The sequence below is a fragment of the Neovison vison genome, chromosome 14 (genome assembly GCF_020171115.1).
Source record: "Neovison vison isolate M4711 chromosome 14, ASM_NN_V1, whole genome shotgun sequence".
In the NCBI taxonomy this organism is placed as follows: domain Eukaryota; kingdom Metazoa; phylum Chordata; class Mammalia; order Carnivora; family Mustelidae; genus Neogale; species Neogale vison.
In genome coordinates, this window is record NC_058104.1 from 38,239,448 (window position 1) to 38,263,072 (window position 23,625).

Genomic DNA, 23,625 nt, shown 5'->3' on the forward strand with positions numbered 1-23,625 from the left:
GCTCCAAATCGCGGGGTTAGGAACTGGGGACACTCTCCACAGCACACCTTGACAGGTGCCTTGGAACCAATCCTTCCCGGGGCATCTGTTGATGCCTTCCTCCTTTAGGGAGGAAAACTGAGACATCTTCCCAGCCTCTCTGCAGGGATCTCGGGTGGCAGAATCATATCCTTCCTGCCTCTCCCGGTGCAGGGCCAGATTCTTTCTTCCTCTGCCTGAGCCCTTCCACCGTGGCTGCTAAGCATTTCCTTAGCTCGCTTTCCCTGTAGGGGAAAGACTTCCGCCCGGTTCCTGTTTGCACCCCCAACGCCTAGCCCGGAGCCTGCTGCGTGGTGGGTGCTCAGGAAATGTTTGTCAATCGAAAGGCATGTGTGAGACTGACTAGCACGCAGAGGCCGCACCATCGGTGCTCAGCAAGGGAATGCACCCAAACATTTAGGTCCCTCGTGGAGAAATCAGGAGGTCTCTTTGGGAAGGCAATGACAGGAGGAGACCTTAAGCAGCAAAGCAGGGAGGCTCAGGTGCACACATACACCTGGAAACCCGCCTGAGCCATTTCCAGCACAACAAGCTGCCAACCACCCTTGAACCCTGCGGTCAGTGTATTTCTTGCCTCCTCGATGTTGGACACAACCATGTGACTTGCTTTCGCCAATGGGCTGTGAGCAGACACGATGGTGTTTTAAGGTCTTAAATGGGTTTGTGCCCTTAGCCACTTTGCATTTCTTCCTTTCTTTCTTTTAAGATTTTACTGATTTGTTTGAGAGAGAGAGCATGACTGCAAGGGGGCTCAGCGGGAGAGGAGGAAGCAAACTCCCCGCTAAGCAGGGAGCCCTATGCGGGGCTCAGACCCAGGACTGTGAGATCAGGGCCCCAGCCGAAGTCAGACACTCAACCAACTGAGCCACCCAGGTGCCCTGCTCCCTTACATTTCTGTCCCTTCTTCCTGGCCGCCCAGAAACAACACACATGGGTCAGACGTGGCTGAGCCCAGACTACATCCTGGAACCAAGACAACCTATAACCAAGTCAACCCACAAGCACGTGAGCCAAAAACACATGCTGAATGCCCCTGAGCTCCGGGATGGCTTGTCACCCAGCATTAGGGTGGATGTCATGGACCAGCACGCTAGGTTCCAAGACTACCCACACGATCGCAGTTATTTGGTAGGAGAGCATCCGGCCCCAGTGAACAAGAGACTGAGATTTTGAGAGACCAGGGAAGAGGAAGACAAGCAGCACAAGAAGCGTTCCCTCTGCATCTTCAATATCAAGCTCACGGCGTACAGACACGCTGGCACATTCCATCCTGATACATTGTTCAGACATCTTTAACTCGCCCTCCTCCTCTGCCTCCCACGGCCTTTGTTCAAGTCTTAGTCCACTCTTCTGCCAGGGCTGCTCCGGGGCTGGCCCGGCTCCCTGAGGCCCCCAGAGGTAAATAAGAAACCCCTGCTATCCTCAGAGCCCCCCAGGCCTGTGGCGGAGAAAGATGTAGGTACACGTTACCGTTACTCAGCTCTGATACTGAAGGCCCGGAGTGCGGGGTGGGGGGGACAGTCTCAGTGTCCAGCTCTCGGACCGCTTACACAAATTGTCTCCACATGATTTTACAGTTGTTCCAAAAGATGGGGGTGGTCTTATGCATTGGTATGAAAAACAATTCATGATTTTATATACGACTTTTTATGTTTGTATATGTATGTGTGTGTTACATACCTAACTGTCTACATCTATCTATCATCATCAAGGACTAATAAACCAAACCATTATTAGAAGAATATCTAGTGGGCTCATATTCTCATAAATGAGACTCTCATTTCTCATTTATGCATTTAAGGATCATTGTAGTTTTTATAACAAGAGTGTATGCTGTTAAAACCCATGTTCATTTTTCATCCACTCAACAGGCTTTGCTCCTGGGTACCGGGGACACAGTGAGTCACAAAGGAGACAAAAATCCCTGCCCTCAGGGAGCTGAGCCTCTACACCGCAGGCAGGAATAAGTGACGTGCAGGGGTGGAGAGGGACTTCGCAGGAGAAAGGGCTGCAATGAGAAGATGCTCAAGGAAGGCTCCCGCTGTGACACTGAACCCAAACCTGAATGATGAGAGGGACCAGCTGCAGAGAAAGTGCATGGAACAGTATTCCCAGAGCAGGGAACGACAAGCGCAAAGGTCCTGAGGCACAGGCTCGTTTGGCTGACTCAAGGAACCATCAGGATTTGCAGGAGCTGGAGTGTGAGGGAGAGGATATTGCAAGAGATGAGACCCAGAAGTTCAAGGCCAGATCCCACCGACCTCACAGGCCTCCACGAGAACGTTTACTTTTTCTCTGAAAGTGCGATGAAAGCCAAGGGAGGGCTTTATACAGGGATTCACATGAGATGACTTATGCCTTAAAAAGATCATTCTGACCCAAGTGCATCAGGGGGCAAGAATAGAAGGAGGTAAGCCGTTAAGAGATTGCGGCAGGAATCCAGATGAAAAATGAATGGGGCTTAGGCTAGTATAAAACAAAAAGATATTTCCCATGTGAAGCACAAAACTACAACGGTCAGGCACCAACGAAGAAAAACGCGTGTCGTGGTAAAAATACCAATGATGGACAGCTACCTTTTCCAGGGGACAGGGTCGGGAAGCAAGGGCCGAGAGGGTACTGAGGAAAATGGCAAAGAGTGGGTGCTGTCTGTAAAGGTCTCTGAAAGCATGAGTGTGGCTTGCCGGGTGGAAGGAGGTCAAGAAAAGAAGGGGAGCACCGGCCTGAGAACACTCGGAACTCACCTCAGAGGTCTTGGTGGAGGAGGAAGGGGAGGAAACGTGCACACACACACACATACACACACTCACTCACACACTCACTCACACCCTCACGGAAGGTCTAGCTTTTCAGAAGAACCAGGCATTTAAGAGCCAAACCACTCAGGTTCAAACCCCAGTATCTTACCTGGATGACCTCAGGCAAGTCAATTAACACTCGATGCCTCAGTTTCCTCATCTGTGAAATGAGGATTAAAATGAGCCAATGCAGGGGGGGCGCCTGGGTGGCTCAGTCATTAAACGTCTGCCTTCAGCTCAGGTCATGATCCCGGGCTGCTGGGATCCAGCCCTGCATCGGGCTCACCGCAGAGCAGGGAGCCCACTTCTCCCTCGCCCTCTGTGATCTCTCTCACGTTCGCTGTCTCTCAAATAAATAAATAAAATCTTTTTAAAAAGTTTTAAAATAAACCAAATAAAATGAGCCAATGCATGTGAAGTTCTCAGAAGAGCGCTCAGCACGCAGTAAGCGCTGCCTAAAGCCAATTAGCGTGAGTCCCATGATTATTGCCGTATCTGGCGGACCAGAAGGCAAGTCACAGAGGGAGCGCGTGCAGGGACAAGAATGCAGGAGGAGAGTGTGCTTTGGGAGAGAACACACCTGGGCTCGAACGCCAGCCCCAGACTCCCGCTGTGGCCTCAAACCACACACGCCACCTCCGCGGCTGGGGGTCCGCGTCTGTGAGACAGACAGTCCTGATGGCAGGTGAGCACAGGATCTGGAGGGCCAGGTTGGGGACGGGCAGCTGTGTGACAAAGCCCGCTGATCCAAGGGACAGCTGAAGTGCTTGACAGCCAGTGAGTACGTGCAAACCGTCCTGCCACTTGGCGGCAAAGCCAACCCACTCAGCCTCCTTATAAACATTTTTACACTCACAGCCAGAAGGTCCGTGGCGTGGCCGCCAAGCCCCAAAAGAAAAATCACAAGTAAAACACAAAGATACCATCTCTCTGGGGCTCTCGGTCCTCCTAGAAGAAGCAAGAATAAGGTCAAAGGTCCCCAGGAGGAGGACAAGCAACCCACGTGCCGCCGTACAGGGACACACGTGTACACACGCCACAGGCGCTCACACGTGTGCACACACCCATGCAGGTTCACCCTTGGAAACACACACGTGCATGGACTCAACCGGGCACACGAGCCCATACATGTTCATAACGGGCACACGTGTGTGCGTGCTCAGCCACCAGGAGACCCGTGTGCACCTATCCACGGGAGCACCTGCTCGTGCGTGCCTACACCTCTGACACACATGCACGCTTTCGTGTGCACACCCAGGCCGTGCACACAGCCAGATGGGGAGCCCAGGGGGCCCAGGAGCTCCAAGGTCTTTTTGGCTGAGCCCTGGTGAGAGGCCACCTCCGGGTAGGGGCTTGTAAGACGCAGGACAGCAGAGGGGCTTCTGAAGCCGGGGCTCGGCCCCGCCTGGGGAAGGACACATCAGGTGGCTTCATGTCTGAAAGGCGCAGGTTCCTCCGCGGGCAGTGGGGTGAGTTTGTCAGCCTCTTCCTCCCAAGGTCCTTCCCGTTTACTGCCTGGGAGCACAGGGCCGAGCACAGAGGCGCAACGGCTCGGCGCGCACGTGCATGTGTTAGCCGTGCTGTTCCTCGCGCTCCTTGACCTCAGCTTGGAAGCCGGGGCCCAGATGCTCAGCTCCAAACGCTAGGGGTGGCCACCTGCAGCAGCCAAACGGGGCGCCGTCGCTGGGAAACCAGGAAAGTCACTGAGCCGGCACCTCCCCTCTGCCTAAAGCCTGCTCAGCGGGGGGAGGGGGGGTGGCTGAGCCTTTTCCTATGCCTGGGGGTCCCCTCCTCACGAGCTGCCACTTGGCTGGAGCTCACCAAGGGGATAGTGTCTGCAAGACACGAACCTCCTCAGCCTCTACGGCACATGGCCCCCTCGCCCAAGCCTCCTCTACCAACACCCGGGATGGGTCAGAGACAGGATGTCTGACCCTCCAGACACTACCGCAGGGAAGCAGGGAGCCCGGCCCCACCAGCAGGAGGCGTCAGTGGCCCCAAGCCCAGGTAGAGCATTTCTCCTGAGCCAGGCACCCAAGATCCCTCTTGCTGGGACAGTTTCTAGGACTGGACTTCTGTTTCAGTTTCCCCACCCTGGCACCCAGAACCAGAGCTCTCTCCTAATCTCCAGGCTGTTGGAAGACACCAGCACACCTGCTCTCTCCTGGTTGTCCTCCTCCTTGGCGACAGGGGGTAGGCAGGTCCAGAGGCGGCCAAGCCCCTATGTTCCTTGGCCAGCACATCCTCCAGCATCTGCTCCCTTGCACTCCCATAAAAACAAAGCCCCTGACTTAGCTGAGCACATGGCTGCCAGGATAACGACCTCATCTCCCAGCCTCCCTTGCAGCTGAGTCTGGCCCTGGGATCAAGCCCTGGCCAAGGAGGCATGAGCAGGTGCTATGGGCAACTTCTAGAAACCTTGGATCTGACATGCAAGCTTTGCCCTTTCTCCTTTGCCCCCTCTAAGCTGCTGCCCAGAAGGCAGGTGTGACAGCTGGAGCACCAGCTGCCATCTTAGACCATGAAGACCGGAGCACAGAGGCCATGGAAAGGGGCAGCAAGGTTCTGGACCAGAGCCATCCTGGATTGCCTACTTTAAAACTTAAGATTTTATTTATTTATTTGACAGAGAGATCACAGGTGGGCAGAGAGGCAGGCAGAGGGGGAAGCAGACTCCCCGCTGAGCAGAGAGCCCAATGTGGGACTCGATCCCAGGACCCTGAGATCATGACCTGAGCAGAAGGCAGAGGCTTAACCCACTGAGCCACCCAGGCGCCCCCTACTTTGAAACTTTAATAAAAGCAATGCACATGTCTCTTCTGCAGCTGACTATATGGGACCACCATTCCCTACAGCTGAAGCTAATCCTGACTGCTGTGCTAGCCCCACACGCGACCTGGGGCCAGCCCCTGACCATCCTCTCTGAGCAGAATCTCTGCGCTCGGGTGCTGTCACTAGGGAGTGACAGACACAGGACATCTGGTTTGTCCAGGTGTGGGTGGACCTGGGTGGGTGGGCTCCCCCACCGGGTCAAATCCTGCAGCTGGGATGCAGTAACCCCAACACGGGTGTAGCCTGACCCCAGCTTCCGCACACCCGTCCTACCTCCCCCGCCAAATCCCGGTGTGCACTGGAAGTATGAAAGCATAACTCTCAGGACCACCCCACTCGGGGGAAGGACAAGGTGATCTTCCGCCTCCTCTATCCCCTTCCCGACTGCTCAAGATTATGGCTCTTTGGGGAGCCAACACTCAGAAACGCTGCTGGAGAAACCCTCACTGGGCTGTGGGAAGCCACCTGGGCAGGAAGGGTCTCTGAAGGGCTCTGGGCTTGCATACCTGAGGGGGGGGGCACACTTACCCTTCTCCGATGCTGGGGCCAGGTCAATGAAGCTGCGACATTTTTCACCTTCAAAAAGAAAAGAAGGGTTTTCAGAATGTGAGTGGAAGTGAGAGCTTCAGGCATTTGCCTCTCCCCTTCCCCGAGCCTAGTCACTGAGCCCCAAGTCTCTCTAACCCTTATTCCCAGAAACTCAGTCTCCCTGAGGGAATTGTGGACAGCGAACCTGCAAACTCAGCTAACCAGCATCGGGGATATGGTCTCCGGGCTCACCCCCGATCCAACCCATCCAGCCAGGTGGCTTGCACCTGCTCCACGCTCTTGGGCCCCTTCCACAACCCCCACCCCATGCAGACCCGGCAGGAGGAAGGCAACCCCTCACTGGGCTCCCCAGGGCTCCACACTTTTGTCACCACACGGATGGTCTCAGGACACATGGCTCTGATCACGTCACACATGTACGCAGGTATATACACTCTTGCTCAAACCCTCTGATGACTTCCCAAAGAATGAAGCTCAAGTTCCTTCATGGGGACCCCTATACTCAACCCCGACACTCCACCACGAACCCTCACATGTGCTCTTCCCCCTGCGGGGGACACACTTCCCCTATCATGAGGTCTCATGGCGCCCTGGCCCCCTCCAACACCAGTCGCTTTAGGATTCCACTTTTTGCATATGATCCTTGGGTGGGCGGCCCACAAGTTGTAAGCACCATGAGGGCGCACCGCGTATCCTCAGTGTGTCCCCAGCTCGGGAAAAGCCAACTCTGTCTTCCCGCATGCTCAAGCCCAAACCCTGGCGTCAACCTTGATCTCCTTGTCTCATACCTCCACATCTGATCTGTGGCTCTGGTTTGGCAGTATATCTAGACTCGGACCACTTCTCACCCCTTCCAAGTCTCCTGCCACCATCCACCATCTAGATGTCAAAAATTAGTTGACTATAAATGGGAGACTTTATTTTGCTCTCTCAATTCTATTCCATTGATCTATATATCTATCCTCATATTGGTACCACACTGGTTTTTTGTTTGTTTGTTTGTTTTTACTGTTTTTCCGATTTTGGCTATTCTGAGTCTCTTGCATTTCCATATATGAATTTTGTGGGTTTTTTTTAAGATTTACTTATTTTTTTAGGGGTGGGGAGGGACAGAGGGAGAAAGAGAGAGAATTTCCAGCAGACTTCCCACTGAGCACAGAGCTTGACGTGGGCTTCGATCCCACAACCCTGAGATCGTGACCTGAGCCAAATCAAGATTCAGACACTTAACCAACAGAGCCATCCAGCACCACTCTATATGGATTTTAAAATCAACTTGTCATTTTCTGGGGGGAGAAAAAGCCAGATGGATTTTTCTTTTAAGATTTTTATTTTTAAGTAATCTCTACCCAGTATGGGGTTTGAACTTACAACCCAGAGATCAAGAATTGCATTCTCTACTGACTAAGACAGCCAGGAACCATGCCAGTTAGAATTTTAATAGGAATTGCACTGAGTCTGTAGGTCAATTTGGGGAATATTGCCATTTTAATAATATTAAGTTTTCCAATCCATGAACATGGGATGTCTTTCCATTTATTTAGATCCTCTTTAGTTTCTTCTGTAATGTTCTATAATTTATGGAGTATAAGTTTTGCACTTCTATTGTTAGATTTATTTCTAAGAATTTTATTCTTTCCAATGCTATTATACATGGGATTATTTTCTTAATTCCATTTTCAGAGTATTCATTGCTACAGTATAAAAATATGATAAATTTATGTATATTGGCATGGTACCCTGAAATCTTGCTGAATTTGCTTATGAGTTCTAATAGTTTTCAGTGGAGTCTTATGATTTACTATATACAAGATCATGTTACCCACAGATAGAGATAGTTTTACTTCTCCCTTTCTAATCTTGACATCTTCTATTTCCTTTTCTTGCCTATTTCCTCTGGCTAAAATCTCCAGCATAATATTGAATAGAAGTGGCAGGAGCAAATGTCCTTGTCTTGTTCCTGATCTTAGGGAGAAATCATTCTTATACTATGAAGTATGATGTTTACTATAGGTTTTTCATAGTTAAGCTTTACCAGGTTGAGGACATTCCTCCTATTCCTAATTTGTTGAGTGGTTTTATTGTAAAATTGTGTTTGCCTTCTCTTTGATCCCATAATAACCTGCAATGATGCAGCTCTGAGAATCCCTATTTAGAGACAAGCAAACTGAGGCTCTGAGCTTTTAGTGACTTGCCCAAGACCACACAGCCAGTAATGATGGAACAGTACTCCATCCAAATCTGTAGACTCCAAACTCCATGCCCTAAAATTTTTCCAGCTATCTATTCCAATTTCCTATGTCAGAACTTCCTACTGCAGCCAGCCATTCCCACTGAGTAGAGCTGCCAGATCCTGAAAGAAATCCCCTGAGAACATTTACCCCCCCACACACACCAGTGTAGACAGGGAAAATCCACCAAGGGCCAAATGAAATGGCTCTCACACTTCTATTTCTGCTATAGGGACAAAACTGAATAGAAGATGTTTGAGCAGACATGGTCAATGCTGAAGTTTAAGAAAAAATCATAGTAATGACATAAGGAAGAACGGATATTTCAATATTCTAATCACTGAAATCCAAACACAGAAGGGAGTTTTTTCTCCAAACCCTGTTCCTCATGGTAAAAATTGGCTAACCCTTTGTGTGAAAGATATCAAACTGTACCATATTGTCTTATTGCTTTTAGAAGTAGCCTTTAAAACATCTTCGTCAATTATCATTAAGTTGATATGTTTAACTAAAAGATTTAATTGGGGAATAAAACTAAAGACAAGAGCACTTTATCTCTTCAGACGGAGGCTTGTGAATTAGACCACGGAGCTATGGCTTGTTACTGCCGCCTGATGGCAGCGTACCTTCTGTGAACCCCAGAACATGAAAGCCGGGAAGGATCCTAGAGCTCATCCAACTTAAGTAAGTGGTTCTCAGCCCTCGGAAGCCCAAGCCTCACCCAAAGAGATCATGATTTAATTGATCGCTATGGGGCCTAAACTTCCATGGGGTTTTAAAAACTCCCCAAGTAATTCCAGCATGCAGCTAGGCTGAGATCCGTACTCCAATCTGACTTGTAAAAAAGATCTATTTGCAACATTAAAAAAAAGAGTAAGTCATCTTAGCAATGGATCGTAGTATTGCAATGGACACTCCTCCGAGCAACAGTGTCTGTGGATCAGAACAGCAGAGGGAACAAGAGCCTAAGTTCTGGGATCAGCAGAGCTGGGTTCAAATCCTGGCCCTGTCATTTCCTGCCATGTGAATTCCCAGTCTTTCTGTGCCTTGATTTTCTTGAATTTTTAATGGGTATAGAACCTATAGGGGCATTGTAAAGACCTGACAGGGGCACAGAGCTTAGATAGGATACCCAGACCAGAGCAGGTGCTTAGGAAGTGGTGGCCATTATCATCCTTGTTGTCAACAAACAGGACTCAGAGGAAACAAGGGGCATGGCCTCTGCGGGCTACTGAGAGATCAGACTGATGAACAGACCACCATCGTGGTGGGTGAAGGTGGGGAGTAGGGCTGAGAGCGGGGCCCCCGTCGCCAGACCTGCCTGTGTTCAGCGTGGCTCCATCCCTTACTAGATGTATGACCCAACATATTAACCTTCTGGGGCCTCAGTTCCCTATCTGTAAAAGGTGAAAACCACCAATGCTAGTGTTTCCGTAGTACCTGTAACAGAGTGGACCAGTAGGCCTGGTGGCCATCACCAGGTGGCACAGCTAGGGCAGCTCAGTGGGCAGGAATCCGCACTGCCAAGTGGCAGTGGCAGGGACGGGACGTACGGTTCCCCCACGAGCCGGAGCCTGAGATGTGGTCCTGCACTGTCCCATGTCTTCCCCAAACCTATGGACACTGTCCGGTAATTCCCTTATTTTTGCCCTTGGAAGTTGCCCTCTCCCATTGCTACCTCTCACTCTGATTCCCTTTGGCTCACAGGGAGCTACTAAGAAACTACTAAGAATTGAGATGGCAAAAGAGAGCATCTCATCCCCTGGAAGGAAAGTTCCCTAAAGACCCACTGTGTTTGTTCCCAGAGGTCCACTGGAGGGTAATGTTGTCCCACTTCAGAGAGGACGCAGAAAGTGGGAATTTGTGCAGGAAGAGGGTGGGGCCAACAGGGAAAATGTTTTGGGGATCCACGAGCTGCAGAACCTCCCCAGACCCCTAAGGAGATGTCAGAAACCTCCAGGAAACCAACCTGAGAAAGCTGGACACCGGGTTCTGGGCTCAGAGGCTTGGCAAAACTCCTGCACCCCTCTGGAACCAGAAAACCATCAGTGCAGCGAGGATGAAGGGCAGGAAAAAACTAGAAGGCTTTCCCCCAAAGTTCTGAAGACTTCCTGTGCCCCAGGGGCTGACGAGGAGCCACAATTATGTGGGGTCTGAATTTCTCCCTACCTTGGAGAGGGGAAGCTCAGTCCGATTAGATTCGAGAAATAAAGTAATGGGAGATTCCTTTCCTGTAAGAAGTGAGAGTATGTATTCATACTCCCACCACCTCCTGTAAGGGGTCCTCATCTCCGCACCTTGCCCCAAGGCAGGTGACCGATGGGGGGGGCTTGGTACCTAGCCCCAATGCAAGGGTGGCTGGCCCATTCATGAGATTTCAATGGCTGGCAGTGACCGAGGCAAACCAGAGAGGAGTGGGTACCCTAGCGAGGGTGTGCCCTGTCTAAAGGAATATGAAGTGACCTCCCGGCCATCTGGATCAGTCAGGCACCCCAGAAAGAGCTCACTGAAGACAACTGAGTGAAGGGAGTCTTCCCGGAAGGGTGGACAGGGGTGAGGGCCTAGCAATAGCAGACGCGGCTCACCTCTCCCAGCCCAGGGGGTCAGACAAGAGAAAGGAGCCTGGGAGAGGTGAAGCCACAGGGGAGGGGCCGGCACTGGGAGCTCCGCCACACTGAAGCAAGCATCAAAACAGGAGATTCTGGGGTGGGACTCACGAATCTGCATTTGTAACAAGTTCCCAGGTGCTGCTGATGCTGCTGGTCTGGGAACCTGTTTTGAGAACCACTCCTTAGAGGAACGCATTACTGCCCAAACCTCAACAGGGAGAAAGGGAGGCAGGAGAGGGGGGAAATACCCCAACCTTCTGATTTCCAACTATCTCCTCCCACTGGCCAGAACCAACGAGAAACCAGAGGACACAGGGGTCATTCCATCTGCGGAGGGCAGTCTCCCCCTCCCCACCAACTCCCCTTTCTTCCCATCCCCCCTTCCTCCCACCCCGTCAACACCACCACCCCCGCGCCCCGCCTCCCCGGCAGAGAGAGGTTGGAGGACAGGCTTCCACCACCACTATCTGAAATGATCTTGTATATGTATTTGATTATTTGTTTATTGTCTGTGTCCTCCACGGGATGTATGAGGGACTTCTGGGCTGTGGCCGTTATTCCCAAGCAGATAGGTGCTGACCGTGGTCCTGACCATATTCTGTCGCAGGTTGGAGGCTGCGTGCCAGGAAAGGACGCAATCATGCAGAATTCTCCCCGACTCCCACTCCTCCTTACCCACCCTCTTCCTCTCTCTCTCTCTCCCTCTCTCTCCAAAGCACATCAAGCAGTGATGTGGGGAAATGTTTGAATGAATTCCAATCCTGACAAACATTCTTCTCTTAGATACCCACTGCCACTGCTTTGTATTCATACAATGGTATTCAACCAACATTTACTGGGCGCCTCCCGTGTGCCAGGCGCTGTTCTAGGTGCTGGGGGCATAGAACAGCGAACCAAAAGGTAAGTCCCTGCCCTTGCCGCTCTTCCATTCTTATATTAAAGAATATGTTAATCAGCCACTCAAAATCCTTGCTCTAAAGAAGGGCATTCCCCAGCTCTTCAGAATAACTGCCTAGAGCCTCCGCAACAACTCGAAGCTCTGGGACCACGGGTCCCAGTCACTGCTGCATCTTCAATGCCTGGGACAGTAACAGGGGCTCCAGGCATGATCGTAGGTTAATGGATAAATGAAGAGCATTTCATAAAGAATTACACCAAATGGGGGAGTCTAGTCTGTAGGATCCCACAGGTGGGGAGGCAAAGGTGAGACAGGAAGCTGAGCTGAGCTGGAGGGTCTTGGGGCCAAACAGAAAGGGGGTGTCTTCCCTATTGAGTGACGAGGAGGAGCCCCATGGGACAGCCATACCCAGTCTCTCACCCGCCACAATGCATAGATGTCTGAATATCTCCTGGACACGACTCTTTGAACGTAACACACCCCCTCCTTTCCTGCTGCTTTATGCCTGAGGGCTTCCAACGTATAGCCTTACATTTTCCCACCTCTCCACCTCAACATTTCTCCTTCCACTTCTCGGTATCTGAGCCGTCCCTCACCTTCAGGATCCAACTCAATGCCCACACCACACTCCCACCAAGAAGACTGCCTTGTTCACCAAGCACCTACCCTCCCCACAAAAGAGATGTCTCCCTGCTCTGAATTTCTGGTATTTTATCACAGTATCTCTCATTATACTGTCTCACTCTATCTCAGGCAGAGCTTGGCCCCTCTGGCTTGGTCCCCTTTGGGGCTGTAAAGGGCAGATCTCCCCCACCAGCAGGTGGAAGCTGTAATGCGTTATGTTGTCCAAGATCCAGGATCCAATGACCCTAGGAGAGCCCAGGACAAGCATCACAAGCGACAAACCTGGCATGCATCACAACTGAATATGATCAGTATCTAGCCCCATTTTACAGATGAGGAAGTGAGGCTCACACAGGCAAGGTGACCTACCCAAGGTTAAACAGCCAGGAGGTGGCAGAATCAAGGTGTGGGCTCAGCTCCCTGTCTTTCCAAAGCTCTTTCCATCATGCAAGGGACTAACTGTCCAGAAGCAGGACAGAGACCCAGGACATTCCACGGCCAGACAAGACTCCTGGCCTCGGGCAAATCAACAGTGTCTCTGAAATGTCCTTCTCAAGCATTTTATTATGGGAAATTCCCATCTAGTACAAAAGCGGAGAGACGAAGGCAATGAGACCCATGTCCCCACCCCCAGCGTGGAAACTGCCACTCTGTAGCCAGCCCTGTCTCTTTATGCCCACAGCCCACATCCCATGGGGTTATCTTGAAACAAATCCCAGAAGTTGTGTCTAAATGTCTTTTTCTAAGGGTTTGCTCCCTCGCTCAGAAAAGACAAATGGAAGGTCATTTCTTCCTAGGCTCTGTGACATCACCGCATGGGGCCAGTGGCTTTTGGCAGTGTGGGAAGAAAAAAATCTGACCTCAGAGGTCCTGACCCGCCCTCCCTGCCGACAGCTTCTGACCCACTGTCTGCAGGAATGCAGCTGAGCTGAGAGCGGGGAAGGCGAGCCTCAGAAATTGCCCTCAGCATAGCGGCTGGAGCCTGCCTGGGGACGCATCGATCCGGCCCCAACGGGAGCACCTGGCATGCGTCCCCAGCAGAAACGAGGCTTCCAGGAATCCACTGTGGACACAACTGGCCAGGTCACAGCTGCCCCCGCTCTGGCTCACCACTCCTGCCTGATGCCAGGAAGCCCGCCCCGCAGTCCCTACTCTGGGTCCAGTCTACTTGAGGAAAAGGCAGGGGTGTGGCTGTGGCACATGGCACCCCATGCACTGGGGCACGCCGAGGCCAGCAGGGTGTGCTCCTTGGTGAAAAGCCCAGGCTCTGACTGCAGAGGGACCGGAGTTCAGATCCCAGCTCTGCCACCTGCTAGCTGTGGGACTGTGGGGGAACAGTGGTTTTTATTTATTTGGTTGGGGGGTTCATTTCCGAGGCAAAACAAGACATCTCCACTTGGGATTTAAACCACCAGATGACATCTGCAGAAGGACCAGCTTGATGTGATGCTGACCCCACCATTGTCACTCATCTGAGTTCTCAAGGCTCTGTCTTTAAAAAGGATGCTCTTCACAGGCAAATGAAGGTGTCTGGGCTCAGAGGCCAGAAGACGCGAGTTCAAATCCCTCCTCCGCCTCTTCTTAGCCATGTGACCTCAGAGAGCGACTTTGTCTCTCGGACCCTCTTCCTCACCAGCGGAGTGGCAGACATCGGACACCTGGCTTGAAAAGCGGATGATGCTTGCAAAGGGATGAAAACAGGAGAGGGCACGCAAACACCTGTCGTGTGCTTGGCTCGGTAAATAGGAGCCATTTTTGGTTTTGGATTCCTTCTCCGGATCCTAGGTTACAGACACATCGCACTCTTCCCAAGGAGAACCGGGAAGTCCTTCCAAGCCAGAAGCAGGAGGCCGTAACGGTGCGACCTCACCCTGAGCAGGTGGAGGAAACCTGGCAGGGGTGCAGGCAGAAGGCAGGGGGTGGCCAGAAGCAGATGCCCAAAGCTAGCAGAAGGTCTGGGGAGCGCTGAGGGTCGGCCAAGTTGCCCTTGGCATGAACACGCAGAAGCCTGGGTCTGGCTGACAGCGGGAAGATGGGCAGCAAGTGGGAGGGGCGCTGGGGAGACCAGAGTCCTTGGCTGGGTCCCCAGATCCCCAGGTCTGAGGATTGTGACTTCATTCCATATCCCACCAGATGGTGTAGTTGAGGTTTCTGTGGAGGGCAGGGTGGGGAACGGCGTCGGGGACTTCTGGGGAGGGGGACTGGGGAGAAAGAGGCAGTCATACCCGTCTCACAAAGGCAGCCATCAAATGTTTACTAACATAGATGGCGCACGGACTTCATGCCAGGTCCAGCGCATTTTACAAGCTACCACGCCCACCTTGACTGGTGAAGAAACCGAGGCACAGGAAGACCAAGGAACTTGTCTACATTCACTCAGCCCACGGTGGGAGCCTGGGTTCAAACTGAGCTGGCTCAGCAAAGCCTCTGCGTTTGGCCACGACGGCCTCCTCGAAGAATAAGCAGGTTCCAGATAACTCCATTCTCCCCCAGGAAAGTCCCGGATGCCCTCCAAAGAGGATTCCACAGAAGACAGGAGAAATCATCGGCCACTAGATTGACCCCATCTACAGGTGCCCAGCCAACAGGACCCAAATGTGGCTGATTCTGAGTTTGGGTCTGAGATGCAGATTCCAAGGAACCTGACCCTCCTGGCAGACGCATGGTTCGTCTTTCCCTGTAGCAGGTGCTCTCGACCCGCTAGGAGAGCAGAGAAGAGCTGGTCCTGGCCCCAACAGCCTTGGCCAATGTGAAATAATTTTAACTGTTTGGCAAGGGCAAGAGTTCACACACCTTCGCTGGCTGAATTCAAGGAATTCAGCTCCAAGATCAGAGAATAAAGGAAAATGCCAGCAGATCTTGTGCGAAGCTTCTCCTCTCGCGATCCAGGCTGGCAGCGGAGTGTTGGCAAGCCCTCCCTTGGAATTCTCCAGAGGCCTCTGCCAGTTCAACTGACAGGGCAGCAGATGGTACACAGTTATCTGCTGATGATATTTTGATTTATTTATCTCTTACAGATGGTACCATGCCTTGATTTCTGGCAGGAGTCCAAAATGTGGGTCAACTTTTTGGGGATAATCATTTCTCCAAGTGGATAAAATCCTGGAGACTGAAATCCTGCCTGGCATCATGACCTCATCACCACGGTCTCCAGACGTAACCTACTCGGGCATTTCAGGCACGGTGGGAAAACCATAGGGGGAAAAATGTTCTAAAGAATTTTCTAGCCGAAAGAAGCTAAATGCTTATCTTAAATTGATATAGTAGTAGTGGAATGTAAGAGCTCTGAGCTCAACAGAGTCTTGAGTTGAAGTCCCAGCTCTGTGCCTTATAAGCTCCATGACCCAGCCCAGACACTCTGGATCTTAGTTTCCTCATCTGTAAAATGGGTGTAATTGTCCTCTCTACCACATAAGCTGTGATAGAAACAGCTGGCTGTCCGTCAAATATTGTGCCACTCCTTCTGTAGTGGGAGGTCATTGCTAGGAAGTGGCCACCCAGCCAGGTATGATATTTACCAGCAGCCTTACATCCTTGTGAGGTCATGTGACTCCTTCTATCGTGAATGGGCGAATGGTGCCTGGCCCATCCTGGAGATGCCTTTTAGGAAGGGGGCATGTCTTCGCTTTCCTCTGCCACCCAGATACAGAGGGCTCCGGGACCCCCAGGCAGTAGTGAAGCCACAATATGGAAATTGCCTGGTCTCCGAATCACTGTGTGGAGGAGGGTGCCGAATCACCCACACTGAAACGTTATGTGAGCAAACAATGAATTGCTACTATGTTAACCCACAGATGTCCACAGATTTCTTTGTTACAGCAGCTACTATTGGCTTGTATGTAGTCAGGGATCAAATAGGACCACACACATGAGACAGCTGGTGCCTGACAAGGACTCAGTAAGTGTTCACAATTATTAGTATCATCATCTTTCATGGGAGCTTGATAAATTAAGGAGATCGTGACTTTTTTATGCCATCCCATCTGTTGGATTTGGTTAAAGCTACACAAATCTGGTTTTTCTAATACCTCGGTCTTATTTCCACCCTTTTTTAAAATACCTCAGGAATCCATGAGCTGTCCTGTCTCACTCCCCAAAATCATTTTTCGGAAGAGAAATTTAAGAGGCGCCTGAGTGGCTCAGTCAGTTGAGTGTCCAACTGTTGATTTCAGCTCAGGTCATGATCTCAGGGTCCTGGGATTGAGTCCTGTCCTCAGTAGGGAATCTGCTCAAGGATTCTCTCCTCCCTCTTTCTCTCTCTGCTCCTAACCGCGCCCCACCCCCACCCCCCGGTTCATTCACTCTGGCTCTCAAGTAAGTAAATAAATCTTAAAAAAAAAAAAAAAAAGTTTGAGGAGTGATGCCTGAGTGGCTCAGTTGGTTAAGCATCTGCCTTTGGCTCAGGTCATGATCCCAGGGTCATGGGATTGAGTCCCATATGGGGCTCCCTGCTCAGTGGGAAACCCGCTTCTCCCTCTGCCTGCTGTTCCCCCTGCTTGTGCCCGTGTTCTCTCTCTTTCCCTCTCTGACAAATAAATAAATAAAGTCTTTTTTTTAATCTTTAAATAAAGAAATTTAAAAGGAGAAAGGGAGCATAGATCATTTTCTTGTGACACATGGTGGCTAACATGTGTGACTATGGTGACTATGGTCCTCCTTTCTCTCGTTCTGGTATTTCCTCTCTGCCCTGGGCACAGAATTATCCAAATCAGTTACAGATGGAGGAAGAATGTAAGAACCACAGAGCCCACAGTTTCTGGATGTACAAACAAAGACCCAGGGAGCGCCCACGGGTTGCCTGAGTTCTCGTCATTGGTCAGATACTGAGCTGAAGCTGGAACCCGAATCCTCTGCTTTCTGATCCAGGAGAAGGTAAGGGAGAATGAGAAGCCCACACTCCCTTGCTACAGAAAACAAAAGCAGACACTTCTGAGCACTCACTATATGCCAGGTGCTGTTCTAAGTCTCCACAGGTACTCACTGGTCTAGTTCTCAACCACATAAAGGAGGTACTGTTATTGTTCCCATTTATCAGATGAAGAAACTGAGGCCTGGTGAAGTTGAGTACCTTACCCAAAGGCAGAGATAGCACATGGTGGGTCCAGGATTCCAGCCAGGGTGCAGTAACTCATAGAGAGGCCCCACCTTTAATTGCATTCGGAGAGAGATAACTTAGAAGAAAGATCTGACTTTTCTGCTTGATTCCAAGAAGCGGAACTAAACCAACTTGGGCCCAAGGAGCAGGTATCCACCTGATCAACTCAAGAAGAGCCCAGCCATAGAAAAGACCCCTCCAAGGTAACATTAAATTTCCCAGTGGTGAAAGAATATAAGCAAGGCTTAGCCCATCTCGTGGAGATGTTGCCAAGAGCTTCAAGCTGCCTGGAGTGGGTGGTATATCAGCCCGGGCCAGTGTTTCCTCACACGTCCCGTGAGTGGCTCATGATGGGGGGATATGGTGCTAAATTACCCTGAATCACATCATGGAGAATGATTTCCCTTCCCAATTCCCTTCCAACCCTTCCAATCCAACCCTGGATTGCTTCTAGGAGAAAACTTCGGTTTTGTGCTAGCTTGTCCTTAACATCATTCTAATACTTGCTAATCTTCCGTTTCAAACAAAGAAAAAAGGCAGAAGTATCCAGTAAGAATTTGATAACATTGCTTTGTTTTATGCACGCACGCACGCACGCACACACACACGGGTACACATATTTCTTCTATTTTTAGCAAGTTGTGCTGGTTTTCTATTTCCAATTGTAATATAAAGTTTCCCTTTTAAATTCATTTAGGTAAAGAAAACGTGAGCCAATATAGAGAAAAAAAAATAGGACGATCAGAGGTATATGGCTAAGAACAAATCCACAAAAGTGAGATGAGAAAAAGTAAAATGTGGGAAACACTGGGATAAAAGAATTCTGCACTTCCAGGCCGAGTCCAGGCCAAGAGCTTCCTGGAGAATAAAGGACCACCCTGCACAACCCTGAGAGCACCATCCAAGCCTTGGTTTATACAAATGAAAGTCTCTGGAGCTGTGCAGTGCACAGCCTGCATGACTGTACAGAGTGGCCATGAATATTTTTAGAGTAACAAATATCCCAAACAGAGGAAGGAAGTGGGATAATCTTCTGCTCGGCTGCCCTGAAACTGGCAGCCAAAAGTTCCTCCTTGCAAAAGATGGCACTCTCTGACCCCCCAACAGTGCCCCCACGCTCAGGGAGCCACCAGACCACCCACGAAGAGCTGGTACGCAACCCATCCTCAGGAGAAATGGAAGAAACACAGGGACAGCATTCTTGTTGGGGGAAGCTTCAGGAAGATAAATAGCAAGGGAGCAGCACATTCAACGGGCTGACATCCTCAGCCACGAAAGGGTTTGAAGAGCAGAGGATCCCCGAGCTGATCTCAAAAAAGCTAGACGACACTGAAACCCAGCTCACCTAGGGAAGAGTCAAAATTAGCTCAAGAATGAAGAATTCATAGTAAAAACATCAAAGTAAAAAAAGAGAGAGAGAGAGACCGAGGTAAACACAGAACGAGAATAAAACAAGTGGAGATAATGTGTTCCAACTCCCCAGACATAACAGTAAAAGTCATAGGAGCAGAGGAAATCTGAAAGTCAGAGGCAGTAGGAACCCTACTGATCTCTCTCCTCTTCCTCAGAAGGGGTCTCACCTGGAAACACCTTGTTTAAATGCTACAACGACACATTTCTCTATTCCTCCCGGCCCCCTGCCCCCACATCACAAAGGTAATGGCCCGAGCAGGGTCAAAGCGGGCAGGTAGAAGAGAGACTAGAATCCGGGCTCACTGGCCCGCTGGGATCCTGGTCCCCCACCCCACAGGACTCTCTGAACCAGGGCCACTGAGAACAAGCCTCTCATGTCCTAGAGATTTCTTACACTGATTAAAAAAAATAAAAAGAAAATCAATCAACTTACAGTAGGTCAGGTCAGTCCAAAACATATTCTCTCTCTCTCACTCATCTCTCTTGAGACCCCCTGCCTCAGTCTCTCCCCTAGCCTCCCTGTGTTCGCCCCATCAGCCATGGGGATGTTTACAGAACCCAGATCTGAATTCTGTTCAGCAACTTCCATGTTAATTTCAGTTCTCACCAGAAGCATCATGCCCTCGGACATTTATTAAAAATGCAGACTCCCAAAGATGCATATTCTCTGTGACCCAACAATTTCACTTCTTAGAACTCATCTTACGGACATACTCACACGTGCGCAAAACAACACAAGGTCAAGATAATGGCAGCGTTATTTTAGGAACAAAGGGCTGCAAATAGCCTAAATGTCTGTTAATTAAACAAGAAATATACATTCAATTTATGGAAAATTCACACTCATTAAAACAAACGAGGTAGCTCTCTCTAAGAATATTAACATGGAATATTAATATTAATAATACAGAATACAGAGTATCAGTATTACGTGAAAGAGTGGGAAGCTCACAGAAGTGTGAGACCCAGTGTGCATATAGAACAGATCGGATCAGCTCCCCCTATCCCTTCCTTATGTCCAGTATGGTCAATTTGACCTTCCCCATCAGACGCCGTATTCATTGCCCATTGCTGCTGTCACAAACACAGACTTAATGGCTTGAATGATACAAAAACCTTTCTTACAATTCCATATGTCAGAATTCCAATGTGGGTCCCACTGGGCGACAGTCAAGGGGTTGGCAGCACGGTGTTCCTTTGGAGAGGCTCTAGGGAAGACTCTCTTCCCTCTCCTTCTAAGCTTCTCGGCTACGCACACTTGTCTCCCACCTTCCCTTCCACCATCTACAACATCAGCCCTGTGGATTCTCTCCTCTCTGATACAAACGCCCCCTTCTCCCACTATGGCTAAGATTCTCCACTTTTAAGGATTCGTGTGATCAGCTTGAGCTCATCTGGAAATCCAGGATAATCTCCCCAACTCAAAAATCCTTAATTGAATCACATCTGAAAAAGTCCTGTTCACCACTTAAGGTGGCACAGTCACAGGGATTACTGTGGACATTTCGGGGAGAGGGGACAATGTTCAGGCTGCTGTGGATAGCCTGGATTCCAGCCCCCAGAACATTCATCACTCTCAAACAGACACAAGACCTTGTGATGATGTGCCTGTCCCTCTACCTGAAATGCTCTTTCTCAGCTGTCTGATTCCTATGCAGACCTTCAAGACAGAATGCTGATGTCCTCCCCTCTGTGAAGCCCTTCCTGGCTTCCCCAAGCAGAATGAGGGACACCACCAGCACTTTGAAAAGACCCTTCTACATGACATGTATCACTTGGCCTTTGAACCATTTGCCTACCTGTGCATCTCAGCAGTCTGCAGGCAACTTAATAGTGAAACTGACTTATTCATCCACGTGTCGCACCATTCGGCATGATGCCTGGCACATGGGGTGTGGGGTAGCGGCGGGTTCACAGACACTGAAGGAACAGGTGACCAAGTCCTTTCTACAATACCATGCCAATCCAGAACACAATTTTTTAAAGATATTTTTTATTTATTTGACAGAGAGAGAGAGAGAGAAGTCACAAGTAGGCAGAGAGGCAGGCAGAGAGAGGAGGAAGCAGGCTCCCTGCTGAGCAGAGAGCCCGATGCGGGGCCTGATCCCAGGACCCCGGGATCATGACCTGAGCCGAAGGCAGAGGCTTTAACCCACTGAGCCACCCAGGTGCCCCACAGAACACAATTTTATGTGCCTTTGGTTGTTATGATGATTCCATAGGTCTGACGTATGACAGAATTTCAGTAAATATTTGCTTTGTAAATAAATTAATATGCACACTTAGTATTTATTGAACATTCTCTACATGTGAAGCACTTTGCTAAGCTATTTATGAGTTCTGCCTCCCTATTAAACTTTTCATAATAACTCTCAAAGGAGCCCCACTGTATTCCTTTGGGCAGTTAACACTAGTTGCTGTCACAAACCCCCCAAATTCCAAAAGTCTTATCTTTCAGCCCCCTCTTCTGCATGACTTCCATCCACGCAGTGACTCAGGGACCCAGGCTCCTTCCGTGGCGTAGCTGCACCACAGTCAGGGGAGAGAAAGTGTGGGGAGGGCACACTGCGTGCCTCCCCACCTCCGCCTGGAAAGGACACACGTCACTTCCGCGCATACCACACCGGCCACGCCGGGCACACGGCCTGTCCAATGGCAGAGGAGGCTGGGAAATGCAGGGAGCGCTTGGATATGGACAAGCATAGCGATCGCTGCCACGTCTATGACCTTCCTCATTCTATTGTGAAGCAACAGAGGTTCAGAAAAATGGAGTCGCTGCCCAGGGTTTGCAACTAATGTGCGTCAGCCGCAAGTTCAAGCCCGTCTCCACGGACCACGCCCCGAATCATGGCTTGCTCACAGGTGCACAATCCATGTGCTCACAACTCAGGCCGCCACGGAGGGCGAGGCCTGGATGCTGCTGAGTGGCAGGAAGGAAGGCCCCGGGGGATGGGACATCTCTGGACAAGCTCCACTGGAAGACCCACACCGAGATCACGGGGAAGCGGCGGGGTCGCGTTTCCCCATCGATGTGCTTACCCCCGCCGGTATCAGTTTATTCATCAGCGTCTAAAGGATGACACAAGGCAGCTGTTCTGTGCTGGATTTTCCCCTCCAGACTGCTGCAAGAGGGGAAACAAAATCTATTTTTTTTTAAGCGCGCGTCAGATGAAGCTTGAACAAAACCAATAACTCTTTGAGGACGAGCCAGTCTCTGAGCTTCCCACAGATGCTCTTGGCGCGTGGTTTCTGGGGGTCATTTGGCCGTTGTTTACGTCTAGGAAGAAATACTGCTCCTTCCTCTGTGTGTTTCTCCTCTCCTCCTCCCCGAAACCTTCCCCCAGCGATGTGAGCCCTTTGCACTTGGAGTTTAAAACAGTAATAAAAAAAAAAAATGTCCCCTCATCTCCAAGTGGCTTTGCCTTGACCCGGGCTGCTGCACCCTCTCTCCGGACAGAACCTCTCATTCTCGTCCCCGCCTGTTCCGTGCCTCCCAGACTCAGCATCTCTAGGGCAAGACAACAGCAATGCCCCATCAACTCTCCATTATTCGGGGCTGATTATTCAAGGAGTGGATTATTCGGGCCTTTGGGCTCCTTGCTTGCCCCTCACCACCCCCCACACCGGCCCCCCCCCCAACCCCAGCACTAATCATCGGCGCATCCATCCATCCGCAGGCAAGGAAGGAAAGGAAAGTTTGTAGGACCCCAACCCACAAAGACGGGCTGATGACCAGCCGTTTCTATCTGGCAGGGAGGGGGAGGCGAACTCTGCCCCAAGTCCGCTCATCCTGCCTCTGCCTCTTCCCCATTCCCGTAGGTAATCCAGAGTTTGCCATCCTGGTTCCAGAGAGAACACGAGCTGCGGCCAACACGCGCCCAGGTTTTCTCCCCGGGGGGCTCTCGCACCAGCCTGTGATGTCTGTGCAGCCTGCTGGCGGGGTGGCTCTTTACAATGCGGAATGTGTCACAGGATCATGGCGTGATGGCATATCTAATAAATACAATTACATTGTATTTATTTATTTGAGAGGGAGGGAGCAGGTGCCTGTACACGAGGAAAAGAGAGGAAACACAAGCAGAGGGGAGAGGTAGATGGAGAAGCAGGCTCCCCACTGAATAGGAAGCCTGAGGCGGGACCCAATCCCAGGACCCAATCACGACCCGAGCCGAAGGCAGACGCTTAATCGACTGAGCCACCCAGGTGCCCCATACGATGAAATTTTTCTCTTCTTAAACAAAGCAGAGAGAGACGGGCAGAAGGCGACTCGCCCTCGCATGGAATGGCCTCTCATCAGTTTATCCAAGCAGGGGCTCGCTGTCAGACCCAAGACCCTTCCCCGGGCCAAAGCCCCCATTCTTAGGAAATCTCAACTGTAGTCACTTACTTAAGGACTCTGGTAGAGACAGGGGACTCTCCTGGGAAATCCTGCCCAGAGTCCACAAGAGAAAGAGCAGACGCTGGCCCGGTGAGCGCATGTCAGCCCAGAAGGGGACGGGAGGGGCCCCGGAAGATCCCCCACTCCACTGCTCTCGCC

General features: G+C 50.7%; 1 protein-coding gene across 4 annotated transcripts in view; it reads right to left on the reverse strand.

Annotated features, from left to right (window-relative positions):
* GSG1L (GSG1 like) overlaps positions 1-23,625 on the reverse strand; it is a 197,797-nt gene that overhangs the window by 124,185 nt on the left and 49,987 nt on the right. For all 4 annotated transcript variants that reach the window (XM_044233446.1, XM_044233445.1, XM_044233444.1 and 1 more), the window contains exon 2: positions 6,198-6,245. In XM_044233446.1, coding sequence (XP_044089381.1) covers positions 6,198-6,245 — 48 coding nt within the window. The remainder of the gene's footprint in view (positions 1-6,197; positions 6,246-23,625) is intronic.